Here is a 14,625-nt window from a genome sequence, read left to right on the forward strand (position 1 = left end):
TATCTTCACCGTTAGTTCTTTAAGACAGAGGGGTACTTTGAACTTAGTTACCATTTTTCCTTCCCTTAAATAGCAAATAAAAATGTGATTTAATTCTAGATGAACATGCAACAGTGGTATCTACATTCACTGATGAAATAATTATCGCCTCTATTGGCAAAACTGCAATGCTAAATACAGGCATTATTAGTTTTCATGCTTTTCCCAAGTCCATTTTTCTTCATATTAATTTATTTTATATTTGAGTCTGCAAGCTCTCAAGGACTAGTACTGTATTTAATTCAGTCTATATTTCCACTCTTTTAACTCCTCCCAATTTTTCTTTCTCTGAAAAACATGACTTTAGTGACCTCTATAGTTTTCTTTCAGCCTTGCATTTTTTCTCCCAATTATTTTTTTCTAAAATGAGGTCACAACTCTTATTTAAGAATCCAATGTTGTTTAGAAGTCAATTTAGTTTGGGGAACATGTAATAAATCCAAACTACTCTATAATTTACCATAAAAACTGTTTTGTTTGATATTAGCATCAGCAATCCCATATTTCACAAAATTATGCAGTATGAGTAATACTAATCAGAATTTTCAATTATATATGAACAGATGAAAATATCTAATAGAAATATGAGAGGAAGCAATCTAAGTATAGGGAAAGAGAGAATGTCCTAAGGAAAAAAAAGTGGAAAATTAAGTGAGAAAAAAAACTTTTAATGGAAAGAAAAGACCACTTTGAGGATTATAAAAGTTATATTTATTCACGATGCTACATTTATTGCATTCCCTTAGAAAAATGGAGAACTGTTTATGTACCCAATTTGCACATATAAAACTTTATACAAATTATGTGTAGCACATAAAGGCCTCTGGTACAGCTAAAATCCTGACACTACCATTTGGGTATTCCTGCTTCAGGGTCTCCAGTTTATCAAGTCTGTTCCATAGAAAATAAAAACTGGAATTATACTCAGTCTTGCTGCTAACCCTTAGAAATTATTTTAAAATATAATAAAATAAAATTTTCATTTACTCTAAAACTCAAAAAATACTATAAACTGGGAGTGAATACACTTTGTTACCAATTTTAACAACATGACAAATTCACACCTTATTGTAGTTGGGTCTTTCTAAATTAAAAAAAAAAAAAAAAATCACCTTAGTTCTGACATTATCTTTCTAAATTGTGGCTGTTTCAGAAGGTTATTTGTCAAAATATTTACCAAATACTTAAAAAATAATAATAATAATAATATTCCTTTTACAAAATGGTACAACACCTTAAGGAACCAGAAAATACTAAATGTCTTTGGCTATACAACTAAAAGGCCATTCTTCCAACAGAATAGGGCATATTCGCTTCAGAACCAACTATAAAACCAGAAAGCATAACAGAAATATGCATAGAAATTAATAATAATTTGACTTGCCTTTTTCCCCATTCTATAATAAGCAAGGAGAATGCAATTTACATAATCTTTCCAGATGAAACTCAATAGCACTACAAAGAAAATACCCAAATTTCTGCAAAGGCAAAGTGAATTAAAACAATTACACAACCAAGTGAAGACTGAAGGGACAAATGTTATTTGCAATTTTTTTTTTACTTGTTTGCTTGTTTTAAAGCCTTACAAGTGTACAAATCATAGCGGATAAACAAAAAATCACAATCTTCACAAATGGAACTATAATAGAAAAATAAATCAAATGAAACATTTATTAATAAATGAAGCCTATTTTATTACTTCAAGTGTTAACGATAAAAAAAATTTCAGCACAGCTGTTGCATTTAAAAAAGTGAAACTACATACTATATTTCTAGCTCAGTAAACAGATGAACCTGATGTCTTTGAATGACATAACAATTGAGCATTGTACAGTACATCTTATGAAGACCCGTAAATTAAAGAACTACTGGTTTAAAGTTAGTGATTATGAAACAAATATGCATTCATAGTTTCAGTTTCTTTTTTCTTCCTCGGCCATCAGGTGCTCCGTCCATTTTACGTTTCTGTGTCTACAAACAAACAGAAGGATTATTTTTCATGGCAAGACTAATACCAACATGAAATAATCTGCAGACATATGATGGCACTTTAGTTATAACTGCTACATAGTAACAGTTAAGTACAAGAATTTTTTCCCCCCAGACTATTTAAATCTTTCAAAACAAACTATCAAGTCCCCAAATAATCATATTATTATTAAGTAGCAATATAATTTTCTTCCCTTTATAATGCTTACCTTAACATTGCTAAGACCTCACTAGGACAATAAACCAAAAGTTAAAAGCTAAAGCAAAGGTTGTGATGTCATTGTTTTCCTAATATTTCTTAAATTATTCTAAAATTATGACCTGTATTCCCAAAACGACTGTGCACTCTGGGCATCCAGGAGACATACCTTTGCATTTCTTCAGGAGCCCCTAAATAAGAAAACATGATTTTCCCTACACAGTATAGTGAAGTTTCATTTATACTTTCAAAGAATTTAACTATTATTTTAAGAAACAAAACACTAAAAAATGAGAAAACTAACACATTAATGATAGTCAAGTAATATTCAAATACTTAAAAATAATGAACTTTACATGGTCTGTACACCTTCACATATTCACGAATACTTACTGAAGGCTTTGGTCCTCTTTTCTTTTTCTCTGCCTTCTCCTTTTCTTCTAGTTCCATGTTTTCTCTTTCAATTAGAGTAATTAAGGTATTACACCTCCTTTGGAGTTCCTGAGTTATAAACATAATTACATGATAAGCTTATATTTTCCATCTATAAGTTGTCCTAATTTCAATTTTTAAACTAAGGTTATGTCTTAGTAGGATAATATAAAACCACTCATAAAAAACTGACAGTTTAAACAAAAACAAGCAAAAGAAATTTATTTTCATGTAGAGTCCATGCTGAGGATTTAAAAAAGATATGATGTGATGTTTTTACATCATACTGGTGAATACTCTTCACAAATCCTTCCTACATTTAGGAACTGAAGCAGTGAAAATGAACATCTCAGAATATATGCAAATATATGCAATACTGTTAACTTTACTATGACTGAGAACTCCATGCTATTTATACCACAAAATTTTTAAAAATCAATAATGAATAATCTGAAGGTGAAAATCAGCTGGAACGTTAACATATGCATAATCTTTCCCTTCAAAGCATTATCAGAGCCTGGTGTGGTGGCACACACCTATAATTCCAGAGGCTCAGTAGGCTGAGGCAAGAGGATTATGAGTTCAAAGCAAGCCTCAGCAAAAGCGAAGTGCTGAGCAACTCAGTGAGACCATGTCTCTAAATAAAATACAAAAATAGGCTGTGAATGTGGCTCAGTGGTCAAGTGCCCCTGAGTTTAATCCCTGGTACCTCCCTGCCCCCGCAAAAAAAAAAAAAAAAAAAAAAAGAAAGGAAAAAAAAGGGCATTATTAGAATTAAAGTAGTAAAAGTAGCTCATGCTACCTTTCCCAATTTTGAAAAAATGACCATGGAAGCCTTATGAGTTCTACCTCTCTGTCCAGCAATCTATACATCCTCCAGAAAGGGTTTTTTTTTTTTTTTTAGAAAATTTTTAATATTTATTTTTTAGTTTTCGGCGGACACAACATCTTTGTTTGTATGTGGTGCTGAGGATCGAACCCGGGCCGCACGCATGCCAGGCGAGCGCGCTACCGCTTGAGCCACATCCCCAGCCCCAGAAAGGGTTTTAAGTCTAATGGAGAAGTAGTAAACAACACTACAGGAAACCTAAATCCATTTGAATCAATGGTAACAACTCCATTACTTACAGAGCAAAAGTAACTCTGTTCCTGTAATAAATTAAACTTTTACATAGACAACCACAATACAATAATTTAAATACTATACAGAAGACACCATACAAAGCTTAGAAATATGTGCAGTAACATAGAATTAGAAGGCAATAACATTAAAATTGTTTCCTTTAACAGTTATATCAATGTATTACAAATATGTGTATAAATCCTCTGGGCTTCTAGACAAGAACTACGTATGCCTCAATTATTTATCACCAAGGGGCTATATATATCATGACTGTTGTGAGCTTTAATATGAGACATGCTAGAAAGTAATGCAGTTTTTAGACCATAGTATTATATGGTATGTGACACTCTGTCTCTCATTACAGACCCTATACAATCATTATTCCTAATTAATCATCAAACTGTTTCTACTTAAAGACACTGAAGAGCTTCCACCTAATTACATGTTTATATAGTGGTTTTTTTCCCCTTCAAAGTAGATCCATGTTAATTACAACATTACCCTAATTTGGGTATCATAAAATAGTAGCCCTTCTTGTTACCCTGTGAAAATTTTTTTCCATTGATCAAATATGAAAACACTGAACACTACCCAGTGCCATATAGAGTGGCAATATACCTCAAATACTCTGAGAAATCCTACTACATATTTAGAGTTTGCTTCTCCTAGCATGTCTCAAACCTATTTTTACATTTTCATCATCTTGAAAAACACTAGTTAAGGTTAAAAGTTCAAAGGTGATGAAACAATGGAAGAAAAGGATCAATCCACCAAACCTAAACTTTTCTGAATTCTAATTTTAGGTTGTTAGAAATGGAGAACATTGGTCAGATACAGCCAGGCACTGGAAATAAAAACAAAACTGAGCATTAAATCAGTACTAAAAAATAGTGCCTTACTACATTCAGTCATTTAAAAATAACCCAGATTCAGTATTTTGATGTACAAATGCCTGCATGCAAAAAGTCTTTCTACAGAAATATGTCCACTTTCAAAATCAAAGATATCACATTCAGAAGTTGAAACTGATGGCAACATTGCCTCCCACTCCGTACCAGATTAACATTACTATCAAAAATTAGTTCTATCATATATTACAATGTTAAAAAAATGCATATTAAAGAATTAGACCAATAAACATTTTATGATACTAGATTTTTAAAATGTTGATGTGATTAGTTTTCTAAGAAAATGGTTTAACTTCTGATACTACCAAAAAATTACGACAAAAATCTATATCAACAAATTTTAAGTTACCTTAAAAGGACATTCAGTCTAAACTCTGCTACACTACACAAAAACCCTGAGCACTCACCATTGCAGTTCTGGACTTCAGAAACCAATCAAATCTGAACTGAGGAGAATTGCGAATACACTGTCGCAATTCATCATAAACATTTTCCTTGTCAAACCCAAGCTTATGAAGCATACAAATGAGAAAACGATCCTCTTCTTCTGTATAGTTTTTTCCTTTGTTAGTACCATATGATATTCTCAGCTGATGAAAAGGTGCTTTGTACCGTCCAATCTATAAAAGATATTATACATAATTTTATTTCAAATTCAGCTTTACTCTAATTAGCTTGAAATATTATATCTCAAATCAAAATTTTCTATCCAGAGAACCTCAAATGCATTATATAACCTGTGTTCTCAAGCCTTTATAGTCCTTATTATTATTACAAAGAGAAATACAGACTCAAGACTTCCTTACACTACTTAAGAAGGAGTCAATCTTGGCAACTTTGACCCAGATTAAGTCAGTCTAATACTACTCAGGTAAATTACAATAACATCTATAACGTTTGAATGCTTTACTTTGAGGAAATTTTAAATGTTAAACCTTCACTGCTTTTCCTTTTAAAAAGTTACTTTAACTTTTCTATATTACAGATAGTACAATTTTTATTAACATAAAAAGTACCTTTGTATCAAGTGCTTTTTTGATACTTATTCTTCTCTGAATTCTTGCCTCTCCCCTTTCAATCTGAGCCATAATCTTTTCTATGTCCTGGAGCTCATTGCATCTTTCCCAGAACACAGCTTTAAAAGAATAAAAGTTGGTCAGATGGGATGAGTGCAGGAAGCATACATGTTAACATGTTGTAATTTATTTGCAAAGGACTAAGAAACATTCCCAATTATCCCACACTTAATACTAGAAAGCAAGTCACTTATAATTTCTCAATTTCCTTAAATGAAAGAGATAAATGGATGATTTAAATTACCTACCAACTCTTTATTTAAACTTCCACTCATCTAAAATTCTAAGCATTCTCAGCACAGCATAACTACACATATTCAATCTGACATTTCCAACTGACCTCAAAAAACAAAAGCATACTAATACTTGAGAACTGAAAGAAAAATAATAAATTGAAAATTAAAGCACACTAAAAAAAATTTTTTAAAGCACAATTATTTTGTGTCTATTTTAGCTTTCTTGGCTATAGTTTTAGCTATAGTTTAAAAAAGAAAACAAAACAAAACAAAAAACCAGACAATTATTTTAGGGAGGGAGACATTTTTTGTTTCAAAAAGCACAAAGTCAGGCTAGGGTTGTGGCTCCGTGGTAGAGTACTTACCTAGCACATGTGAGTCACTGGGTTTGAGCCTCAGCACCACATAAAAATAAATAAAATAAAGGTGTCCTTCTGCAACTAAGAATATGTATTTCTCTCTCTACATTTATATATACATATATGTGTGTGTGTGTGTATATATATGTTCATATTCTTTAAAAAAGCACAAAACAAGGCACTAAAATGGAAACTTTAGCTGATCAAAACTATTCAGAATAAAAATTCAAAAACAAGAAACTTCAAACAGCTCTTGCAAGACTTATAAAATATGTATTAAAATAATAAAAGAATTACCAGAGTATTCAATGACTTCTTCTGGAGTTTTTCCTTCTACTTCTCTTGCTATATTTTCAATATCATCACGACCCCACTTCTCATTAGCTTTGATAAACTGATTAAAATCTCTCTTATTCCAATTGGTAAATCCCTACATAGTAAAAGAAACAAAATATTTCATTATAGCACATTAAACATGGGAAAAATGCTATTATACTTTACCTACCCTTCCAAATACTACACAAAATGTTTCTAATTGCTTAGATACCCAAGCAATAACTCAAAGTTGGAGACAGTAAAATATGCTGTATGAAAGGGGAAATTTTTGCTGTTGTAGTTTGCCCAAAGGAGTAAATAACATAAGGTAAAGGAAAGCTTTAGTTAAAGAGCACTCTGAAAGACCTTGAATGAATCCCATGTTTTAAAAGCAGCAAGCAGAATTTTATAATTGAGAATAACTTGGTAGCAATGTGGAAGATTCACAGGAAAGATGGGAACACTGAAAATAAGGTGTTCAAAATTACACACACTCTACCAAGTGCAAATCTATAATCTTCTTGACTACCTCAACTAATGACAATTAAAATGTAGCATTTATCCATGTTTTACCATGTTCAACTATTCTATCTCTGTATAAGAAGAAATATACTTTGTATGCCAACACGATCTCACAGGATATTTTATAAAATTAACAATTACTAACTTTTGAATCGATTGAAGACTATACCTGTGTCAGAAGCTTCTCTTTTTCCTCTAACTCTTCATCATTAAGGGGTTCAGCTTCATCAATTTTCAGTTGCTCTTCTTTCTGTGCCTGTGCTGCATTAGGAAGGTCAGGACTTCGAGGTACCTAAAAGATATTTTCCCATGCCATCAAACAATATATTTTAAAGAGCATGTGATGAATTACATTCTTAATCAACTAAACTACATTTCACAAATCCCAATCTAATCCAAGAGAAAACATACTAATACCCTGCATTTATTATATTAAAAATAAAGATTAGTCATCAAAGTTTTTTCCTTTCCTTTTAATGAAGAACAATTCAAACATTATGTGCTAGGCATATACAGCTAGGATACATACATAATATTCTTTTCTACTAGGCTCAAAATAGTTAAACAAACAATAGTTAATGTTCATACATTTTATGGTTTCAGGGTGGAAGAGGACACAAAATGGAGAACTGCAATTACCTTGTACCCAATAGTTTTTCTGTAATACAGAATTTCTTTTTCCAGTAATTCAAACAAACGTGGGGGAAAGAACTGGAAATCCTGAACATTGGGTTGTTTTGGAGGTCGAGGAGCCTAAAAAAAAAAAAAAGAAAGAAAGAAAAATAAATCATAACAGCCAATTCTCCAAGCAACTCAGTATATCTTTCAATAAAACTGAACTGACATTAATCAAATTTTAAACACACAACTTAAAAATTAATTTTAACAAGTGTTAATTGAAATCTGAAGAGGATATTCTATACAAAGTATAATATTCAATCTTATTTTATTACAAGAATTTTTAAAAATAATTTATATTTTCAAATTTTAAGATACTTTGATGCTATGTCAACTCACTTTAGGTGCTTTAGGTTCACTAACGCGAAGAGCTTCCCTGAAATAGGCATCAACAGCATAGTTGGCTTTTCTTTCGCGTTTGGGTGGTTCAATCCACTCTGTGAATGCAATCTAGTATGTGGGAAACAATTAAAATCATCAACTTGCATTATTAGTGTAACAAATTATTATTGAGTGATGTTTATGAATTAAAAGATACTGAAAAAAAAATCCTGTACTTTGACGAGGGTAGGAACTATGATGTTTTGCTGAATACCATGTAATTAACACAGGACAATGTCTAGTAAACAGCACAGGTGTTCAGGAAGTATTTCTTGCCCAAATGAATAATTCTGTTGGATGTGAGAGAAAATGCTGCAGAATGTTTGCTATGACCCAAATTAGGAGGAAAATGGAGAAACACATTTAACCTAGGAAAACTTCTAGGGATATATGTGCCCAAATGTTAATAAGGAAAACTCTAGATATGCTCTAGGTAGAATTATATTTTCTTTTCTATAGGTATTTTCTAATTTCTACATTAATCAAGTATTACTTATGAAATTAAGAAATTATTCCTTTTCATATTACCAAGCAAGTCTGTTTAAAAAAAACCAGCTGTGACTTTTTTGACATTATTTTCATTTTCAAATATCCCAAACACTATATTCTCTTGTTGCAAGAACATACTTAACTATAACCATATACAAAAACATTTCAGCACTTACAAATGTAAAATTTTCCATAATGAAAAAAATTTAGATACATTTACATACATCTAATTAAAAAACTACTGTTTGAGACACAATTACAAGGTATTACATCTAGCACTTAAAAATTCACCTTTCCAGGAAAATAAAGCTTCATTACTAAATCTTTTTTTTTAATTAATTTTTCGTTGCTGTTGATGGACCTTTGTTTTATTTATTTACATGTGGTGCTGAGAATCAAACCCAGTTCTGCACATATGCCAGGCAAATGCTCTACCACTGAGCCACAACCCAAGCCCCACTAAATCTCTTTCTAAAATACCTTTTGTTTTTCTCTGTAGTCTTCTCCTTCAAAGTTATAAACACTTGATTCTGTATCCATTGTAAAGTTTCTAAGAGAGCTTTCACCCATCTTGGAGAGTTTTTCATTCATCTCTGCAGTCTAGACAAAAGAAACATCAGAATGAGAAAGGAAAAAAGCACTAGACATGCAGTCAAAATGAAAAGGACTTCACCGAACACAAAAGCTGCTTTTTACAGTAATACAATAATAATAAAAATTATCTATAAATTCACAGAACAGTCCCTCAAATAGTTTTGGTCTGTAACACTCATTAAAAGCATTATCATTTAATCTGCATCTCACCTTCTTTGCACCTCTTTCTAAAATTCCATCAATATCTTCATCAGTGATCTCACTTTCTTTTGAGGCAAATACATGCGTTGCCCCATGTCGAATCATTTGAAGCATCTCATCTTTCCCAATTTTGTTCAGATTCTGATCCACGAGCCTCCCTGAGATAAAAGTTTGTATTGTATAAGGTTAGCCAAACAGACTTTATTTTACTGGAAACTTGAAATTCTAAATGTTAGATGTAATAAACTTGTACTTTTGTCTCAAACATCAATCATTTCTGTTTACTGGTAATTCACATCTGATCATTTTCCTATTAAACTCAATGCCAACTTTTCAGCTTTGAAATGTTTCTAAAGCTTATGACTTATGTAATGTCACCTACTATATATTATCTCAATGATAATCTCTTTTGTGGAATAGATACACTACTTGAGAATCAAAATTACTGGGGAAGAAAAAACTCACAAATTTAAATATAAGTGAGCATTATAAACAAAAAAGTTTCTGATGAGCAAAAAAAGATATCAATGCAAATCCCTTAAGTCAAGTTTTTCTCAGAAAAGTGAAATACAAAAAAACCTTCATGAAATCAAACTTTATGTAAAAACTGAAATATGTAACATCAGTTTCTAAAAACTTCTCTCTGAAGAATTCAAAACTCCTGAAAATTTATTTTGATCAGAGATGAAATTTAGCATTAATAAAGACCTTCAATTGGTAAGTATTGGCCAATCTGAGTAGCTCGTGTTTTCAAAAAATATAGGCATCAATATTGTGTCTTCCTTAAAAATGCTAATCTAGAATGGGAATTTTGAGTTTCATTTAATCAATCCAAAATAAAATTCCATTTTTACCCTCTAATCTACTCAGTGTCTCACTCCCTCCCACTAAATATAGAACCTGAAAGTTAGAAAACACCAATTTTATTCATCAATGTATTTTTGGCAAAGAATAGTGCCTGCCATACAAAGGATACTCAATAAGTAGTTTTTTAGTCTTATAAAAATAAGACTCTGATTTTAATTTTTACTTCTTCGGTATCTCCCCAAGTAAGCAACAGTGTTTACAAAGCATAATCACTCTGCTCTATTTAATAAGTATTATGCTGAATATTAGCTATTTTATATACACATTCTATTTAATTCTTGAAAATTCTAAGCAAGGGACTGGGGCTATAGCTCAGTGGTAGAGCTCTTGCCTTGCAAGAGTGAGGCACTGGGTTCGATCCCCAGCACCACATAAAAAATAAATAAATAAAGATACTGTGTCCACCTATAACTAAAAAAATAATTTAAAAAATAACAAAACTAAGGTTTAATCTTTGGAATTCAATCTATCTCTACTGGGTGCTAGCTTGACTCAACAGATGAGATTTCTCCTTTAAAAAAAACAGTCGTACAATCAATCACTCATTCTATCAATCCAACTTGTAAATTTTTAAAGTTCTAGGGCCCACCTTGTTGAATAACAATTGAATCCAGTCTGAGTTTCATCTCAGCCCTTTCTACTATTCTTTCTTCTACAGTATTATCAGTTATAAAACGGAACACTCTGACAGTCTTGGTTTGTCCAATTCTATGTGCTCGGTCCTAAGTGAAATAACATGTTATTTTGAATATACTTAAAAAGTCATATAAATAATATATGAAAGTACATACTGATAAAATATTCTTAAATAGAAGATACTTTCTATTAAAGATGTGACATGAAAAAAATAAATTTCACCAACAATATAAAGATCCTATTCTTTAAATATTACTAAATTTATAAATAGAGAAATTTGCACATTTGAAAATTACTTTGAATACAATTTTCTGTTTATCATCTAGTAAGTCTACAAACCACATTCCCACAAAGCATTTCTTATTTGTAATAATTATCAAATCTTCCCCAGTTATCAGATTTAATAAAGTTGGCTTAAGGGTCACCAGTATCACAGACTGAGTCATTAGCATTATCAAACAAAAATCTGTAAATCTTCATATTAATCTACAGATCATAATGCTGAGCATAATAATAATTTGCTGATCCAGCCAGACACTCCCATATACAAGCATGAAATTTAAGCATGTAAAGTAAGAGAACAGCGAGGTATTCACCAAAGTAGTTAAGTTATGCTACATTTCAGTTTTGGCCAATCACTGTGGGAGCACTTTCAGGTCTGACCCACTAAACATTTCCAGGGCAATCCTTACTCTTCCCTATTCTGCTATCAGGGTACAGAAAATACAGCAGATGACTCCTACATCCCAAGTTAGGACAGAGCCGTAAGATGAATATACCCTTAGATGGTATTCAAAACACCCTCACTAAACCATTGGATCAGAGAAAAATCAAATTTACTGGGTTAAGACACTGACATTGGAAGAATTAGCTTGCCTAACTATGAAATCTATTAAGCACAGAATGTTTGTTTTCTCTTACCATAGCCTGAAGATCTACTTGGGGATTCCAATCTGAATCATATAAAATTACTACATCAGCAGTTGCAAGATTGATGCCAAGACCACCAGCACGCGTACTTAACATGAAAACAAACTTTGAGCTATTTGGTTCATTGTATGCATTGATTGAATCCTATAGATATAAAATAAAGTCAGGATCAGAAAATTGTATTATCTGATGTTTTTATCTCTCCTTCCCAGAATTTCACTCACTTGTCTCTCATCATGGGGTGTCTGCCCATCCAACCTGCAGTACTCATAATTTCTCCACATACAATAATCTTCCAAAATGTCCAATACTCTGGTCATTTGACTGAAGATTAGTACTCGTGACCCTGTTAGAAAATATAACAGCCTGCTATTAAAGGCTTCAATAGTAGAAAAATCTATTCCAAAAGCTAAACAAAACTAACATATTACACCTTAATTTCAAGTTATCTACTTGGTTTCAGGTAAAAAATGACATGATTAACTATTCAAATCAGTAATTTCTTACCTCTTTTCCATCATGACACAAACAAAAAGGATAATATTTGGGTAATGCACTAAGGCAATCAAAAAGGCTATCTATCTCCAGTTTGGGAGATCTTGCCAACCCAAAGCCTGAGAGAATCATTAGCTTGTTACCTCACAGATATTTAAAATAATCTTCCACTAATCAACAACAATTCTTCCATTCACAAAGCCTCCCATATTCCACAATGGACACCAAATATCCCTGGTCTCATTCTAGTTTCAATCAAAGGACCATAAACTTATGCCTCTTATCTACACTTAAATCCTTCCACTTATCCACCATGTCTCAAATTATGTGCTGCCTATCATCTCTGCACAATCTTCAGCAGAATGAAGGAAGACAAAGGGACCACTTTGAAAAAATAATGATTATGAAATAATTTTGTTTTCAGAAGCTAAGACTTATAATCTTCTACCATCACACATTCTAGTAACCCAAATGTATAATGATCTTCAATAGTCATTATCTTCCCTGCGGAGTTTAATATAGCTCACATCAATACCTGAGGAACTCCTACCAAACTCCTGCCACTCCTCCCAAACAATTTAATAATTACTTTGTTTTCAAGGAAAATATTTTAGAAACATATTCCACACAAAGGTGTAAGAAGGAAAAAGAAAAAAGTAACTATTCACAAACTCTTATGTTTGTGATAGTCAATATCACAGAGATTCATCATCACACAGGAGATTCGTCAACTAGTTCGATTATCTTTCCCACCAAAATCATGAAGAGAAAAACCAAAGAAATTTGAAAAATGACTGTACATCTGATATTACACAATCATTAAATTTTTAAAAATGTGACACTCTTCATCTTTAATGAACATCCTTAAGAGCTACATAATGAATAATTTACAAAATACTATAATGCCTGGGATTTGCTTCAAATAATCTATAGAGTAGGTACATCATAGATAAAACAAGTTTTACATAGGTGTTAACTGCTAAAGCTGGCTTCACACCAAGTTCTCCATATTCATGTAATTTCAATATACCAATACAAATACCAGAGATACACATCTATTTTTGTATTTACAAAATCAGCATACTACAGATAAAAATGTTGAGTCTATGTAAACTATATTTGATTAAATTTTTAAAACCAAATAATTGAAAAACAATACTATGACCATGACACCATTATCTAACAAAGGATCTGGGATCTGTGTAGGGGTGGAAGGAGAATTTCTAATACTTTAAGATTAAAAAGCTGAAATTTCTAGGAAAGTATATATAAAATGGAAACTCAACTGGGCATGGTGGCTCAGGAGGCTGAGGCAGGAGGATCAGAAGTTCAAAGCCAGCCTCAGCAACTTGATAAGGCCCTAAGCAACTCAGGGACACCCTGTCTCTATATTAAAAAGGGCTGGGGATATGGCTCAGTGACTAAGTGTCTCTGGATTCCATCCCCATTACCCCCGCCCCCCCAAAAGAAACACACCCAAATCCAGGAATTGTTTCTGCCTCTACTACTTTATTACCTGCTAAGAGACTTAAGGCCTACTAGGAAGTGAGGGGAACCTCAGATAATAATGGACAGAAAATTTTAGAAAAGTGTCAGAGCTGTCATTTCAAAAGTATATTGTTCCCTTTGTTTTAACACTAGCGTTTTAAGTTTCCATTATTTCTCAATTTGATGCAAGTAACAATACCTTGTTCTTTTAATTTAGGAAGCAACTTGTCTAATACCACCATTTTGCCACTATTGGTAACTAGATGCATATCTGTTGTATAAGGTGGACCAGGTTCAGCTCCATCAAAGAGATACGGATGATTGCAGCATTTCCTCAACTGCATCAGGATGTTCAATAACCTCATCTTGTCCATCTTCCCTGCTGAGTTTAGTATGTCTATATCCTTCATTAATATCCGAGTATACCTATTGAAAAGAAAAGTATTTTTAAGGACTCAAATATTCCCTGCCACTTTACATACTCCCATTCCCCAACTCAACTCTGAAATACCTGTAAGAAACAAGCCATCAACTTCTAAGGTATGGTTTAGAATCTATCATCTGTAATCTTTTTTCTGCTTTTTCTTTATAGCCCATAGTGTGCTACTGTCTATACTTATGCATTGGACCTTGAGGACATCATTATTTTAAAAATACAAAATAGTCTC

At 32.2% G+C, this 14,625-nt stretch overlaps 1 protein-coding gene across 1 annotated transcript in view; it reads right to left on the minus strand.

The window, feature by feature from the left end:
* Positions 1-727: 727 nt before the first annotated feature.
* The window catches only part of Smarca5 (SNF2 related chromatin remodeling ATPase 5), a 33,053-nt gene continuing 19,155 nt past the window's right edge, over positions 728-14,625 (minus strand). The window contains exons 11-24 of the mRNA XM_027926636.2: positions 14,157-14,383; positions 12,199-12,320; positions 11,966-12,118; positions 10,998-11,130; positions 9,551-9,699; positions 9,227-9,346; positions 8,216-8,326; positions 7,838-7,951; positions 7,368-7,490; positions 6,659-6,791; positions 5,707-5,825; positions 5,098-5,310; positions 2,621-2,728; positions 728-2,010 (exon numbers count right to left, since the gene is read on the minus strand). Of these exons, the coding sequence (XP_027782437.1) occupies positions 1,945-2,010; positions 2,621-2,728; positions 5,098-5,310; positions 5,707-5,825; positions 6,659-6,791; positions 7,368-7,490; positions 7,838-7,951; positions 8,216-8,326; positions 9,227-9,346; positions 9,551-9,699; positions 10,998-11,130; positions 11,966-12,118; positions 12,199-12,320; positions 14,157-14,383 (1,891 nt within the window). The 3' untranslated portion in view covers positions 728-1,944. The remainder of the gene's footprint in view (positions 2,011-2,620; positions 2,729-5,097; positions 5,311-5,706; positions 5,826-6,658; positions 6,792-7,367; positions 7,491-7,837; positions 7,952-8,215; positions 8,327-9,226; positions 9,347-9,550; positions 9,700-10,997; positions 11,131-11,965; positions 12,119-12,198; positions 12,321-14,156; positions 14,384-14,625) is intronic.

This window comes from Marmota flaviventris, chromosome 7 (assembly GCF_047511675.1).
Source record: "Marmota flaviventris isolate mMarFla1 chromosome 7, mMarFla1.hap1, whole genome shotgun sequence".
Classification (NCBI taxonomy): Eukaryota; Metazoa; Chordata; class Mammalia; order Rodentia; family Sciuridae; genus Marmota; species Marmota flaviventris.